At 38.2% G+C, this 17577-nt stretch overlaps 1 protein-coding gene across 1 annotated transcript in view; it reads left to right on the top strand.

Annotated features, from left to right (window-relative positions):
* The window catches only part of LOC116511088 (SITS-binding protein-like), a 31319-nt gene that overhangs the window by 7908 nt on the left and 5834 nt on the right, over positions 1–17577 (top strand). Inside the window, 8 exon segments of the mRNA XM_032220895.1 lie at positions 377–547; positions 1485–1497; positions 3053–3263; positions 4296–4446; positions 5401–5604; positions 6995–7263; positions 9310–9446; positions 15297–15418. Of these exon segments, the coding sequence (XP_032076786.1) occupies positions 377–547; positions 1485–1497; positions 3053–3263; positions 4296–4446; positions 5401–5604; positions 6995–7263; positions 9310–9446; positions 15297–15418 (1278 nt within the window).

Below are 17577 nucleotides of genomic sequence, written 5' to 3' on the forward strand. Positions count from 1 at the left end.
GTTTCATCAACCGCAATATAACCAGTCAATCTATGAGCTCAATTTAGTATTTTGGTATTAGTTTTTAAAGCACATAATGGCTTGGACCAAAATATCATGCTTTTAAGTACTTCTCCCAGCTCTTTATTCATTTAGTGGTCCTCTTCCTGTGCCCTCACCAAGTGAAGGGAGGCAGGAGGCTTCAGGAAAGAGGTCCTTCTTCTCCAGTGTATGTGACCTTGTTTAGAGAGATGTCTTCATACTTTCTGTGACATGTTCATTCCATTAAACCCAGACAGATCATACTCCATCCTCAGAAGCTGATTGTGCTAAAAAATCTCTTCATTCACATGCGCACAAGATTTCATTTTTTAAAATCTTGTATTTTGCTCTACAGGATTGCTTTTCCATGGTAAATGTCTCCTGGTATGGAGGAGCCAGCGTCAGTAGTCAGCATTGGCCTCTGAACAGTGTGAACATCAAGTCCCAACCGTTTACTATCAGTAATCTTAGTAAAAGCCCAAATGCTTATGGCTCTGTCTTAGAAAGATATTTTTGGGATCCACCGGTAAGTTTCCTTTCCTTATTTGATTTCCTAAATTGTGTTGTCTAAATACAATAGCACACATAGCTTTGAAAAGTTAAGATAAAAAGAACTGTTAGGACATTGGGCAAAGTGGAGTACCACTAATTTTTGGATAATTACTTTTTGTCCTAACTGATTATCAGAAAGAGTCCAGAAATGTTTGTAAGATCTTCTGGCTCCAATGTTAAAACAACTTGGCCAGCATTGGCTATCACTGTTCACCTTTATCAGTAGGAGGAAGTGTTACTGCTTCATTATCTAGATATCTTGTTAATGTCCTAAGTATTATTCCTCATTCCTGAAAGACAAAGAGGAGAAGGGCAGCTATTTACTTTAAGTATTGGCCTCCCCATTATGCAGAACTGAGAATCATTTGTTATATTTTTAATAATATAGTTCAGTCTGTGCATTATGCACAATGGTATCCACTGTCCATTCTGCTTTTGCAACAGTGCATGAGACTAGGCCATCTTCACCAATATGGGGACTTCCAAATGTGTTGAGACAACTCATGGAATGTTCTGGGAAGGCACTCTCAGAGTTAGCTTCTAAGAATCAAGCTCAATGCGAAAAAAATCTTACCTTAAGGAGCAGGGGAAATCTGCCCATCCTATGCTATCAAAAATAGAGGAATTGCTTAGGATGTAAAACTTACAAGAGGTTGAAGAGGCATGGGACCAAAGACAGTCCTTCTCCAAAAGAGTTGATGTAGAAGACTTACCTCATGAAACGCATCACATACCCTAAGATATTGGCTTTCTATAGAGCTGTCAAAGTGATAGTCATAGTATTTCACCTGGTGTTTGGTAACATAGCTGAAGTTGTCTGATTGATTGTTGGTACAAGACTGTTGTCTTTTATTAGATGATATTTTATCATATTGTACCTCTAATTTGTCATTTACCCACAGCCTTGGGAGTTAGGAAGTACAGGTGGTCCTCAACTTACAATCATTGTACGTCTCTTTGGAACATCATCTCCCAAGAGATTAGACTGTCCCCCACACTAGCACTCTTCCAGAAGACCAGGTTCTTCCAGCGGGCCTGGGGAATCCAGAGCGGGATGGAGACCATTAAATGGCTCGTGTGAGGTGCTGTTACCAGGGTGGGGATGTGGAGGGATGATTTTATTATATTAATTTATTATACGACTCTTCTTTTATTATTTTTATTGTTTTTATATGAGGTTTTATATTCTGTTTGGTGCCTTGAGTTGCCATGGGCAAATAAGTGGCAATATAAATTCCTAAATAAATAAATTTGTTTAGTAATCATTTGAAGTTACAATGGCACTGAAAAAAATGCCATTGTTATGATCATCTTTCCCACTTACGACTGTTACATAATCCCTATTGGTCACATGATCAAAAGTTAGATGCTTGGCAACTGGTATGTATTTATGACAGTTGCAGTGTCCCATGTGATCCCCTTTTGTAATCTTCTGACAAGCAAGTGTCTTGCTTACTAACAGAATTTTGGGTTTGATTGTGGTCATAAATCAAGGTCTACCTGTATATAAATTCAAATGAATACATGAATGAATGTACATGCAATGTACATCTTTCCAGTCCCTAATACTATTAGGCTGAGAAAACAAAAGACTAAATGCGATTTTTCTCATTGATAACTCTATACAGAATTGTCTGATTGGTCAGATACACTTTAACAAAGTTACAAATATGTGAAGAGTGAATGTATGAAATGGAATTATAAATTTAAATCTATCAAAGAATAGGACAGCAGTATGGTCTAAAACTGAGTAGGGTAGAATTAGCCTATTGGATTCAAGCACTTTCCATATGTTAAAATATCTTGAAATGGGGAGGACAACCTATTTTACCCTTCCTTTCCATCTTAAGGGGCATACACAACATGATAGCATTAAAAACATTTGCCACACTTTACATTGTAAAGCATGTTTAATGTTCTAAGTATTGCTGTATCTCCGAGTTTCTGGTAGTCTAATGTCTCTGGCCTGTCCCATTGTAGCAGATCAAGGGGAAATGCTTCCTTCTAAAGATTTGCTACAGTTCAGAACTAAGTTTCATACTGTGAAGATGATTTATTGCCAGGGTCAACAAATCTGAAAATCAGGGAACGCCTCTCTCATATGGTGTTTGGCTTGGAGATACTATTGATTAAAAAAAATATTGTATTACTCAGAGTTTCCATCAATGTTTGTAGACTATGGAGTTAATTATATCTATTATACATATTCCATCTGTAAACAACAAAATGTTTATGCAATCTCACTTACAAGCAACATAAATAAAATAATATAGTCATATGCACAGGCTTGTTGACTTTATACTGTATATACAGTATACACACTCATACATAAAGACCCACAGTCCTGTATTGTATTAGAACTCCCATTCACAAGAACAGACGTAAGGGGAACTGTAATCCCATACATCTGTAGAGCACTAGGCTAGGTTGATAAATTAAGGTACTGTCTAAAATGCTTTTCTGTATGTTATCATTGAAGGAGTAACCGTGATGATGGTTTCAGATACACCAATCTCTCTCTCAGTGGAGAGAAACAGACATTTTTGCCTTGAAAATATTCCTGGCACAGACATGGGTCTCCTGCAGTACACTGTGTGCATGAGTCAAAACATCACATCTGCTCATCAGGAACTGATGGGGAATCGACTTCTGAGGCAACAACGAAGGTTGCCAGATACAGACATTCTTAGGTAAGCAATAAGTGAAGTATTATAGTATTGGATCATATCTCAAGCAGTTATTTAATGCCAAGATCTGGGAATTGCTGTCCTTACATATTAAAATGGCTCCAGACTGGGAGAAAAAAAAATCACAAACATACAGTTTGATCCTAAATCAGATTGAAAATCAGACTGTGGCTCCCAAAGATGGAAGGACATGTTTTGCTACCATTTTGAGTGGGGTACAAAAAGATTCTAATGTAAGACCTAAAATAGTTGAAAAACCTAAGAAAAAGTAACAAAAAGTGCTGTACCTATATGTATAGAACAGAGGTGGGTTCGCACCTATTCGGTAGAACCGGTTTGTCAAATCTATCGAACCGGTTAGAAGAGGTTCCACCAGTGGACCCGGAAAGCAGGCCACACCTACAGAAGAGGTTCAAAAAAAATTTGAAACCCACCACTGGCAAGGATCTTGTAACTTGACAGCTATAAGACTTGCATGCTTCAATGCCAGAGTTTTTGAATAGCTACTTGGACTGACCTAAGTACTAATTCATAATTTCATATCCGGTCACATGGGTGGCAAGCCACTCCCACAAAGGAGGCCACACCCACAGAGTAAGTTCCAACAATTTTTGAAACCCACCACTGGTATAGAATATCTACTATAGGGGAAGGAGTGGCAGAATCTGAGGGTGGAATTAAAATCTAGAATCTCTACATAACCACAAGTGAGCTAAGTCCCACCCCTCCAAATCCATTAACTCCTAGCAGATGCTAACTGCTAGGTAAGGATATTCCTGTGCTTAGGCATAAGTAGAAATAAATAAATTTAATTGGATGGACCTGATCCTTTGCACCTGACATCAACCCATCTAATAATCACCCTACTGACTGTGACCCTCGCCCTTGGAAAACAAAATTAAGTGTGGTCTGCCTACAAAAGTTTCCGCATTGGGACCCATGGCTTCTTCACTAATTTCCATTTGTCAGGCACCAACTGAACATAATTGACAAATCAGTTGTTGTTAAATCAAACAAGACTCTTCTTTTTAACAGGTTGCCAGTCTGGAGATATTATGGTATAGCTGATTCTGTTTCTCAAATGGAGCAAGGACTGAAGTCTTTCTACAATAAACTTCAAACACATAATCTTGGGGAGGGCATAATCACTCTCAGTGAAGAGTCTACAATGCTACTTCGAAATATGGTATGTGCAACAAATCCAAGTTATTATCCACAAATTCGTTCCTCAACAATTTTTAATTCAAATATTCTGCATTAAATTATAGTTCAGAATTTCATTCTTGGCCAACAAATCCTTTTTTTGGAGCCACTGAGTATTTCATTATGACAGTATTTAATAGCTATTGGTATACTCATTAGCTATAATTGTTATGGTTTTAATAGGAAGGGAGGGAGGGAGGGAGGGAGGGAGGAAGGGAAGGAGGGAGGGAGGAGGGAGGGAGGAAGGGAAGGAGGGAGGGAGCGAAGAAAGGAGGAAAGAAAGGAGGGAGTGTGGTGGTCCTCTTCCTGAAGGGAAGAATGGAAAAAGGAAGGAAGAAAAGAAGGAAGGAAGGAAGGAAGGAAAGAAGGAAGGAAGGAAGGAAGGCACCAGACTTAGGCATTCTGTTTTGCACTCCCTGAGCTAAACTTTCAGAACTTCTAATCTACACTGTTAAAAGAACTATTTGGACAAGACATGGATGCTATTATTAAGTACTATTATAAATTTGACAAGCAGATTCTGGGGCTCCTATTAACGCACCATCTAGGCCCTAACCAGAATCACCCAGTGACATCTAAGATAGAAGCATCCAGTACTACAGCCTTGTTGAAAGTTATGATCTGATAAGCAGAGGTCCATCTAAGCATGCTCAGCTCCCTTAACTACAACCACCAAAGAGTGCATTCAGGTTTTGCCTACCGGTCTATACACAATATCTCTTCTGTGCTATTTCCTGGGTTTCTGCTTTGATGCCAAAGTACCAATGAAACCAACTGGAAAAATCTCTCTTGGTTACATAATGTACGTGCTCAGCTGGAGCTCTCTTTAATAAGCAGTGGTTTACATAATAAGCAATTAGTCCTACTGTCCATGCAGCCTAGTTCGTGACCTCTGCGACAAAGTCTCATTGTGTTCTCTCTTCTCATTCCCTTGCAGGATCATATCTATTTACCTCTGCTAAGAAGAAAAAGACTGCATGCACTGAGATTTATCACGAACAACTTCCATATGAAACCACTAAAACTTTCCATCACCCTGTCCCCTTATACAAGCATCAACTCACCAATTTTCCAAAGGTCCCTGCAAGAAGGGAAAGAAGAATTTTGGTTGAGCCACCATTCTGAATCCAGTGACTATTCGGTACGATTTGCTAATGTTGTCCCATTTACTTGTCCCACTGCATTTAGTGGTCATTTCTATCATAGGATTATTTGGCCGCTTGATTTATTTTAAGAGAAAATTAAACCCAAAATTTGTATAAAGCAGAGATGAGTGATTGGATTACCTGATTGTTTTGTCCTAAAAATTGTGCCATGCTCTAACTGATTCAGATGGATTCTCCTCTTGCCGGGATTTGGGTATTGAGGCAGGAAGGAGGCATTAAACCCTGCTCAGCTCCCTCTATATCTGGGTGAGTGTGGCCAATTTAGCTGTCCATTAAACAATACGCACAAATTAAACTGTTATGCTCCTGGGGGTGGAAACAGGTTAGTAAAGGGATGTGGTTGCCTTGGGGAGTAAGGGCCCATTTTTGGCCTCCCGAGGCCTCAGTGTGTCCCATTTTTGGCCACCTCATTCTCCAGTACACTCTGCCACCCAAAAACCAGGCCCATTTTTGGGCCTCCTCGGTCTCCAGAAGGCGGGTGGGGGCTGGCGGGTAGGTGGGGTGATGTGGGCGGGGCAGCATCATGGTCCAGATCAATGGCTTTGTGGGCCAGATTGTTAACAATGATCTCACTTAGCAAAATAAATTTTGGGCTGAATTGTGGTCTTAAGTCGAGGACTACCTGTATTGTGTTTTCTTCTCTGAGTGACCTTTGTTGCTCCAGCATGTGTCAGAGATCAGTGGGTGAGACATTCATTGGGTGACACTCTTCTCCTGATCAGTTAGAAAGCGAGCACTGAATGGACTGCAGTCTCCTCAACATGTTTTCAGCATTCTGGGGTTCCTTGAAAAAATAACCACCATAGTTATGCTTCAAAGTGTGAAGCATAATTTTGTGAAGGATTAAGAAGTAGAAACTTTGGCATGGAAATATTTTATAGATAGCATACACATATAAGCATGTTGTGTGACGACCCAGAATGTTTTATATTGGAACAGTACAAAAATGCTGTTAAATAAGTAAATACCTGTCATGCAATTTCCTTTCAGTGTACACAGGGTGAAGAAAAAGAATAAGAAACAGTAAGCCAAAGAAATAATAGACCTGAGATATGGGAAAAGAAAGTTAAAATTTGTATAGTGAACACTATTCATTATACCTTTTCTAAATTGGCAAACCAATTGTGTTACCCTATACTCATTCACCTTTCATCTATTGACTTTTCTTTGTTACGTTTTCCACCTCTATTCACCAAATTTACCTACTTGCAGATCATATATAAATTCTGTAAGTCTAATACTATATAATCAAAGCTCAGCTTTTTAGTCCTCCAATTTAACAGATGAATTTCATTGGCTAATCCATTTATAGGGATTAGTCTCCACTTCTGCTACAGCTTTCTTATGTCCACCTTTCCATTACAGGTGCCACTCCTCACCAAATGGAAAGGGCAGTTTTCAGCCTGTCTGAATGTAACCAGTCAGGCTGCAGTGCTCTGGTACCTGGGCCAGGTGAAGCTCCTAAAGCAGCAACTGGGAGCAAAGTATGTGGTTTTTGAAGGTAGTGAAGGCAACATATTTATGGACCAAGTGATCCCACCTCCTGCAGAGCTCAGAGGGGATAAGTACATCAGTATTTTGGCCTCAATCGCAACAATGTTGGGAAATTCATCAATAATTACTGGGGCTACAAGGTTGGTTTCAGGAAAGAATTCTCGCATTATATCTTGTCCTAAGTCAGGCCTGTCTTCAAATCTTTTATTTATTAATTAAATTTGTCACCCGTCTTGCTGCAAGGTGACTCTTTAGTGCAGTGGTGGGATTCAGCCAGTGCGCACCTATTCAGGAGAACCGGTCGTTAACTTTCTAGGCAGTTTAGAGAACCGGTTATTGGAAGAAATCTCCTTTTGTTTTTCCCCACTTTCCGGGGATAATCCTATAAAGAAAGCAGGAAATAAACATTCTGGTGTTGTTTCTAGCCTAATCTGTATTGCTCTGCTTACAGAAACTGCCTCTCCGGTTAACCCTTATTACTTTGTAACAGCTCAGGCGAAGCGCCCATTGACCTGAGTGATGTTGAGTTGGCAATGCCCACACAGCCACATGACCACCGAACCACGCCTACCCAGCTGGTCATTAGGGCAGAGAACCGGTTGTTAAATTATTTGAATTCCACCACTGCTTTAGTGCCTTTATTTTTAAAATAAGTGAAAGTTCTTGGAGTTAGACAATACTTGTTAATGATGTACTTCTTTGGTTTAGGGTTCTCAGCAATCACCTTCCCCAAATTCGAGCTCCCTCCCCCATTTCCAAATATATTGTCTTTTCTGAGAACCATGGGAATTGTGGGAAACGGCCTCAAATACATACATTGCAGAGAGCACTAATTTGGGGAAAGTAGCTGTCCTTAGAGATATCTTTTTTCTTCCTTTTTCCTGTGTTTAGGTTCAATGTGGGATTAAGAACATTGGGTTTTTATTTTTCAGACAAAGTTCAACAAAGAATTAAGGAAAGTGCTGACTAGCCCTGAAGTCCTCCACCTGCTGCTTATAACAATGCTTTTCCCCAATCAGTTACAAGTGGAAAGGCTTATCATGTATATTTACTATGGGACTATCTTCCCATTAATTTTCTGCAGTGAAAGAGCAGGATATCACAAAATAAATGGTCTTCCCAGCATTTTTGGAAATGACAAAGAGTTCCATCTTATCTCCTAAAACATACAAGACCTTTAAGGTACCACGATGATGGTAAACACTGGAGCAGTAAAGGATGGGATTCATGGTTTACATTCAGTGGTGGGATTCAACCCACTTAACAACCGGTTTGCTGAAACTGTGTCCCTGGGCCCCGACCGAGGCGAAGGGCGAAGGGCCGGCATGCTTACCTTTGGTGAGCAGAGCAGGAGAGGCACAGAGATTAGCTGGATGTTCTGGACCGCTTGATGAAGGGAAGATAATAAATAGGGTGGGTGGGGCTAGCAGGTGGTCAATTTTACTGGTTCTCCAAACTGTGCAAAATAATAACAATCGGTTCATCCGAACCAGTACGAACTGGCTGAATCCCACCCCTGTTTACATTCCATATTAAAAGCAGTAGGATGGAGAAAGTTCATTGCTTTTGAGAGGGGTATAGCATACTGTACATTCCAAGCCTACAATTGGAAAAAGGAAGGACTCTGTACTCCATATTTCAAGTCGATCTCATTTGCCAACACCCCTCCAACATAGACTCAATTTCTGAGTGCCTTTTTCTGAATGTGTGCAGTGTGACTTGAGCTTCCATAAATTCTGCTGCTATTGAAATAACAACTGATTCCATCTAAAAAGGATCTCTATTTCAGTTGTCTTTTAATCCTCCAGCTGTCTTGAAAGAGTTTCACATGAGTCTAAATTGCACGTTGGAAAATAATTATTTCCTGGACTTCCTTCGACCAAGTTCATTTTCTAGAGTGATTCTAGAGAGGAAATGTCAACTAGCCACACCCCTCTGTTTGCTGTATTCTAGTGAATAGCAGAATGGTTGATCCCCCAAAGCCATGTATGCAACCATTTATTCTGGCCCAGCTTTTCTATTTAGCAAGTTAGGAGTGATACATTAAAAACAGAGTCTGATTTCATGTTCAAGGTCTATTTGACTTTTTATTTTATTTTGATGCAGCATTTGGTAATTTCAGTAAGCACTTATTGTGCATTTGAGTAATTCCATGTTTACCGTATAATTGTTTGTATTACTTATAGATCCAGCCACCTGCCACTCTTTTTCCAAATGAATCCACGACAATCGGACTGGAGTTACACTGGTTTGAAAGGGATTATTCCATCTGTGCTTCATTATAGTCTTCTTGGTTATACCTTTTTCATTCCAGATGCAATAGGTAATATTATTATATGCTCTGCTTCTTTCAAAAGCTGTTTTAAAAGGCTAATACAGATATAAATGAAAAAAACCAGGCAGTAACTTTCCAGTAAAACATATTTATAAACAGAAAGTTAAAAATCGCTTTTTCTATGTAATATTCGAAGGAGCGAATCCTTTTGAAACTCCACCAAGTCACTGCCAGTCCTTTGTATACCTAGATGGATTAGGTATTACTGGTCTGACAATAAAAGGCAGCTTTTAAGATTCCTACAAATAGACAAAAACTGACATAAATGTCCAATTTTGCCACCACAAACAATTGAAGGATATAAGCAGAAAATCCATATGCATTTAATCCTGGCTTCATTCACAGGGGCTTTTGGTTTTGTAGCTGATTCATAGCATTACATCTATTCCAGAGCTCAAAGATATAGTATGTTTTCTGGGTGAAAGTTTCCCAGGTTTAATGCCTTCAGACTCCAAGTAGAGCTAAAATTGTTTTGATCTGAAAACTGAAGACATAAAGCCAATCAGCATAATCATGTGTTATGTTGACAAATGACCTGATTAAAAGACAGTTTACTTTGATAAGATAGTTGAAATTGTATTTCAAATGTCTGATTATGAATGAAAATTGTCAGATACTTTCGGCTTTTCTTCATTAGCAATCAATTTTTACCATTTAGCTCAAGTTATGCCAAGATGTTTTCTGGACATCTGCAAAATCTAAAATAAAGCTACGTATTGAGCATCTCCAAAATGTCACCACTTATCTTCTGCACTTGTGGAGGACAAGAAACATGGTATTTTTCCAATTCCATAGATACGTCAACAACTTTATTTCTTTTAGCCTACTGACTTTCATTTTATGGCTTCAGGCAGCATTCAACATTTAGTCTTAAAATAATTGAAGGCAGCAGGAAAAAAGGCAAACCCTTAAAAGCTGAACAAAGAGATTGAAGCCCTTTCCTAAACTGAAAGAAGAAGGCAACCAGCCTCAGGGCCAATGAGGAATCTATCACCAAATAAGCAGAGCTAGCTCTTCGTGTCAAATGCATCCCTCACAAGCCTAGGGCAAGGCATTCTACTGAAGATGGAATTGAATGGGGCAGATTGTGTGCAAATAGTTGTACTGCAAAATAAATTGGTCTCATACAAATTCAGCTAAAAGCCTGAGATGATTTCAGATTGCCTAAAATAAAAGTTGTTTCTGTAATTTCAAGGTTCTCTCCGAGTGTTGGAATAGACTGTTTTAAAGTCTGTTTCCAAAGTCTCCAATAATCATGCTATGCTAAACATTGCCTTTTTAAACTACGCTTCATTGAATAAACAACTAGTTTGACATACTGTGTTATGCCTTAAGCCATGGTTTACAACCCAGAGGAAGTAAATTTGCATATCATACAAAATAGGACATGTCCTATTTTGCCAAATGGCCCTGTCCTGACTATGGACCACCAAACATTTCTGGACGGCAGGAAATTATGTTGATGTCTTCCAATGGCTCTTGGCCAATGTAAATCCTCATATTATCACTTATATTTGCCTGACCTAAGTAGAAAGCAGTGCTGGCTTGTGCCAACCCAAACGTTTCTGTCCAGTTTGTCTGATGCATTTTGCTTTCTTTTTTTTATAAAAAGTTTTTATTTTTAGACAGACATAGACAAACAAAATATAAAAAATAAAACCATCTTCAATTACATATATGTTGATTGGTTATAATATTTTTGTGCATCCTTTCCATAGTCCTCACTTACAATTTATATAAAATCACATATCAATAAAATATATATGTATACATTATTATCATTGTACATCATTTATATGACTTTAACTATTATTCCTTCATTTTAAATGAGATATTCTAGATATTGGATTCATTTATATTATAACAATTCATTACATCATCTTAAATCTATCCAATAGTAATGTATCTTTATGTTGTATTCTGTATCATTCTATTATTCTTGTATTATTAAAATTCTCTAGGGTCTTTCATTTCCATGTTTTTTATCTAACCACTTATAAAATAAATCCCATATCTTGTAAAATTGTTCATCTTCTTTTTTTTGAAAAGTTTTTTTTATTTTAATTGAACAAAAACACAAAAAAGAATCATCCTTCATTACATCTTGAAGAAAGCGTGTCGATTGGTTACAGATAACTTTCGTGCATTTCTTCCACAGTCATGACTTATAGTTCATATTAAATTATACACTTTAAGTCAAAAATCTTTGTATATCTTACTATCAATGTATCAAAATTCTCATTTGACTACAATTATTTGAACATGTTTTTACCTCAAATCATTCATACTTAAAGACACAACTACATAATGGCATTCATTAACTATTTCAAAAAATCCTCCAATAACATTATACCTTTATGACATCTTTTAAGTAAAAGTCAATTAATAAAGTTTCTAAACTTTCCCCCTCCTTTCCCCCCCAACTCACTGTTTAGAATTTATATCCAAGTTACTTTTGCCAATACCATAGCATGTATATATTGTTAAACAATGCCCATTGACATTTCCTTGTTGTTATTATAATTGGCTAAAGATCATTTACTATTTATGTCCCATCTCCTCTCGTCAGACCCCCCCCAAAAAAACCTTAGACCTTTATAACAAGATCTAAATAAAAATTTGTTAATAAAATTTATAGATCTTTTTCCCAAGTCATAATTTGCAATTTATATCCAAATTTCTTTTACTAGTTTGCCAGTACATGTATATGATTTGATTTGATTTGATTTATTGGATTTCTATGCCACCCTATTCCCAGAGGGACTCAGCGCGGCTCACAAACCAAAATAGGGGGGGGGAATACAAACAAGAGGAACAACGGACAAACAACTACAAACAATTTAAAAACACTCAACAACCACACAATTCGAGTGGGGGCGGGGAAGCCGTCAGCCCCCGGCCTGTCGGAACAACCAGGTTTTAAGGGCTTTGCGGAAAGCCTGAAGGGTGGTGAGGGTCCAAATCTCCACTTATATATCATTAAGCTGTATCCATTATCATTTCATTATTGTTATTATAGATAATTATTTAATGAATAAACATTTAATAACAGTCTAAAACAATCTAAGAGTTACTAAATTCGTACTTATTAATCACCAAAATCAACTATTTTTTTATTATCAACTTTCATTGTCAACCTGTATCTTTCCAGTAACAAAACAGTCTTATCTCTCTTGCCAATTGTGGTGTCAGTCTTCTTTTTATCTCCTTTATAAGGTTTTTATAAACTTCTCTCCGCACTTTGTTGCTTGAAAGATCTCTCAGGTAATCTGGTTGCCCACCAGCTGCTACTAAAATAAGCTTGTCTTTGCTTGTCAATCTTGCTTCTGAAAAAAATTCTCTTCTAAAGTACATCATCATTACCATTTTTTTTTCTTCTGTATCCTGGAATCTGGGGTAGAGCTCCAATTCGTCAAATTCCCTTTTCCATATTCCCTTCTTTCCACTTTCACCCACATTTGCTTCATTAATAAATTCATCTATTGTCTTATCTTTATCTTCTATATCTTCATTCTCCCCTTTAATTTTGGGGCTCCAACCCCATCATCTTTTGCTGTGAGGAAGACTAGTCTTTCCAACTTCTTCTCAATTCTCCCATATCCTTCCAATAGATTTTGAATTCCAGCCAAGATATTTTGGAATTTTAAGGTTTCCTCATCTGAATATCGATATATGTTTCCAAAACAGAAAAAAGAAAGAAAAAAAAACCTAATAGCCACTGCCACTCTAGCCTTCCAGGCCTCTTTTATTTTTTTTATTTTAGATTGACTTGAACACAAGTTCTTTTATGCTCTTCAAAGGAGAAGGGTTCTGTCCCCCCCCTTTTCTTTCCCCTGCCAAAATAGTTCTCAAAGACACCTGTGAAAACAATTCATGTCCTTGGCTCTTTATCAGTTTCTGTAAAGTTGCAAACAAGTTGCTCCCCTCCTCCCAATTGAATGGCAGTATCACTTTTAGGGATCTGACAATTCTCTTGTTCATACAATTTCCCATAGTAATCTTGTATAATTTTTTTCTTCTCTCCATTTCCATGGCAAATTTGCCCTTGATCATCCATTAGTTGCATTATTTTTCTTGATTCTCTCTCTTTTTTCAATTTATATGCTAACCATCTGCCTGGTTTATTTGCATCTTCAAAATAATTCTGTTTAGCACCTCTAATTTTTGTGCTAATTCCTCCTTTTCCATTAGCCCCATTTTATGTTTCATTGTGTCCATTTTTACTTTAATGTTCCTTTTTGTAGAGATTTCTGTAATTCTTTTTCAAGTCTCTTGTAGTCGTCTAGTATTTTAAAAGTTTGTCTTTTCTTTGTATTTTGCTTTCTTATAGGCCATTCCCAGAACATGTATAAAATATTGCTTTGAGACATGCAATAACTTCCTTGCAGATATAATTCAATTTTGCATTACAAAGTAATTTCCTTGTATTGTAAAACATGGCTTCATTTTTCATAAAAGCCAGGCTACCTGCAGAACCTGCTTGGTCCTGTTACATTGGCCTGTCCCACCCGGTCAGGCAGGGAAGGTATGTAGCAAACCGTCTCAGTTAAAGAACTTGGTAGGATCTAGGAAGAGACCCTTCCCAATTGTCATCCCCTCCAGAATATTCTCCCGCAGAGGTGAGACAGGCTTCCAGTTCTCCTGCCCTTCCCTTCTGCAGTTTCACTTGTGAAGCCTAAAGGAGCAGGGAGATGTAAGACTAGTTGATTCCCTGAGAGACCTTCCTTCACTGTTCTAATTAATTTTTAACAGGGTTTAATTATTCTTGTCCCTTCTAAAAACAATGAATATTTAATTGTTAATTCTAACAGTTTAATTTTTATATATTGTGTTCATTTTTTATTGTACACCTCCCAGAGTTCCTCTTTGAGGGAGATGGGTGGTTCAGAAATATGGGAAATAACTAACTAACAAATCATTGTCTTGATACTAGAGATGTTGGATTGATCAAGAGATAGGCACTGTTAGAAAATAACTGTTGAGTTGGATTGGTCTTTAAGAGATCCAGATGCAATAAATATGTGATAATAGGAATATAATGTTTAGCAAAAAAGAAAAAAGAAATAAAAGAAGTATGAAACATTTAATCGTTAGTCCACCATTTCGATGCCTATGGTTTTGTCTGGTTTTGTTTTTAAGAGCAATGCTGCCTGAAAAATGAATGTGAAGCATGTGTTTGACAGAGGGAGATGAAAGATTTCCCTTCTTTTAACAGGAAATTATCTGGGTCATTTGTCTGAAATTCAGCTATTTATATTAGTACTGTACTGGTCCAGCTGGAAATGTGTATTAATTTAATTTTTCATGACCTAAACCATCCAGGCCAATTATATTGCTTTCTCTCAAGAGTCAGATAGTCAGAAATGTTATTTTCCACTACAATCATTATAGTTTTCTGACATGCTTCGCAATACTTTCTCTGTTCAGATTTAATCAGTGGCAAAATGTGCATAGGATCAGGCCTTCCTTGGTTTTAATTCCTTTATTATTTGTGATCTTCACGTTTAAAAAAAAATGCTGATTTTAACAGCGATTCTGCTTCCTCCCCTGCCCCCTATCCCACACTCCCTTTCCCAGGTTTCTGTATTAGCAGATAAAGGATTGGGACTGTAAAAGCACAGAATCTCAGCACTGGGTAGATCTGGGATATGATATTGATTATGCTGTGTTTTAATACTGCCCTGGTTATCAAAAGAAGAGAGAAGTGGTGTTAAAATGACTTGAATTATATTATCAACGTACTGTAGAGGTTACTCATTTACTGAATCCAAAATTAAAGCTGAATATCGAAGCTGAACATATAGTCTGCTAATTTAGTTTTCTGTATATTTTGTAAAGGTGGAACACTTTCGGCTGAATTTCTCACTGATGAAGAGCTATATATTAGATGGCTCCAAATTGTCACCTTCCTTCCAGTCATGTCTTTCAGGACTCCACCATGGGTCTGTGGTGGTGATTGGGTAGGTAAACTTATTTTTGTTTTCTAAAGGTACTAAAATCAAAGAAAACATTCTCCAGGCTAATTGTTTGCTACCTTTCAAGTCGCTCTGAAAAAGATGTTCTTGTCCTTTTTAGTTGTTAAAACTTGAGATCTAAGGCAGATAAGATAGCATCTTGCCATTCATTATTTCTCTTCTGAGTGTGAATCACAAATTATGTCAACGTAATTAGAATAAATGTATCTTGATCAGGGGTGGGCTTCAAAAATTTTAGCAAGGGGTTCTCTGCCTGGTTGCTGCGTGGGCGTGGCCATAGTGGGCGTGGCCTAGCATAGCAGAGGGGGGGTCTTTTGCCCTCCCTGTGCTCTGGAGGTTTTCTTTGAGCCTCCGGGAGGGCGAAAATAGCTTCCCCAGTCTCCAGAGGATCTCTGGAGGCCAGAATTGGGCCTGTTTCCAGTCTCCCTAAAATTCCAGTAGGCCCATTTTTCACCATCCACAAGCCTCCGTGCACACCCTGCACTTACATGCATCCAAAATGGGCCACATGGGGTCTCCTGGGAAAGGAGGGGTGGGTGGGGCCAGCCAGGAGTGGAATTTGGAGGGTTCTCCGAATTGCACAGAATCTTAGCTAGACGTTCTCCCGAACCCCGGCGAACCCGCAGCAGTCCACCCCTGATCTTGATGCTTTTGAAGACTTCTGAGAATACATGGATAGACAAGTAAAAAACAAACAAACAATGGATCATCCAACAAATCAACCTAGAATTCTTCCTTTAGGCACAAATGACCGGGCTCAAATTATCTTTGACACATTATGCAAACACCCAGCTCTTTGGGAAGGCTTTAATGTTGGGCAAAGAAGGAAGGGGAAGGAGAGGAAAACCAGAGGCAAGATGTACGGAAGAAATAGTTATATGTGTATCACTGGAAGAACTGAAGAACCAGATTAAGGACAGATCATCGAGAAAATCTGTCTATTTGGTCCCTAAGTGTTGACAAAAACCTGATGGCATGAATCAGTCTTTCAAAATTATTTACAAAATTGTTGAAACTTCCCACTGAACTATCAAGATTTATCTCTCTCACATACTCTGTTGGCTCTTACTGTTTTTATCTCTCCAATGTATCCTTTGGAAGGATTAATCATCTCCAACCTTAAGATAGATACAACATAAATCCCTGAAGGCCCTCTCAAACAATCCATTTCATTTTCTTCTTTATTTCTATTTTCCTTTTCATAACAATCCATTCTATTCTCTTATGAACCTGAGTGTTTATGCCGCGGCAGAATGCCTTTTTTATCCTCAGATTCTAGTAAATGTTCTTGTGATATCTTCCTTCTTAATATTGCTGCCTTGGCCAGGACTCCCTTCAACTGGCCATGGAGGGGCACTAAAAAGGCAGCTAATTGGCACCTTTCCCTGATCCTTGTTGTTTTACTCACTGTGGCTCTTTTCAAGTCAAGGGGGAAAAGCAGGCTTAAAAGGTCTTAACTGGAGATTGTATCAGAAGGAAAGCAATGCAATTATGGAATATAAGGGAGGACAGTGCAACAGGAAGCCAGCAAGGTGAGAATGGCCACCAATGGAAAATCTCTGCCCCACTCCTCTATAGAAATTTTATTTTTTATTAATTTTATTTATTTGATTTGTCAATTATTTTCAAGACAATAGGCAAAAGAATAAACATGAGTATGAATACACACAAACACAATCACACACAGACACAGACACAGACACAGACACATACACACACACACTGTGTTTCCCCGAAAATAAGACAGGAACTTATTTTCTTTTGAACTCCAAAATAAGTGCTTGGCCTTATTTTCGGGGAGGTCTTCTTATTTTTTAAGGTGCAGGAGGCGGCAAGCATGGTCACCTCATGGTTGCTGCTGTGTTGCAATATTTTCAGGAAGGGCTTATTTTCAGGGGAGGGCTTACTTTAGCACCTGCGCTCCAAAGCCTTATGATTGGGCTTATTATCTGGGGAGGTCTTATTTTCAGGGAAACGGGTTATATAATATATATGAATAAGGAGCATGAAGTCCTAAGTCCTGGTGGCACAGCAGTTGAGTGCAATAGTCTGGAATTTGATCCTGATGGGGCTCAGTCTTCAGTAAAACAAGAACCAAGATTGTTGGGGGCAATATGCAAATAATGCTGACATTGAAAACCGCT

Source organism: Thamnophis elegans, chromosome 1, assembly GCF_009769535.1.
Source record: "Thamnophis elegans isolate rThaEle1 chromosome 1, rThaEle1.pri, whole genome shotgun sequence".
NCBI lineage: Eukaryota > Metazoa > Chordata > Lepidosauria > Squamata > Colubridae > Thamnophis > Thamnophis elegans.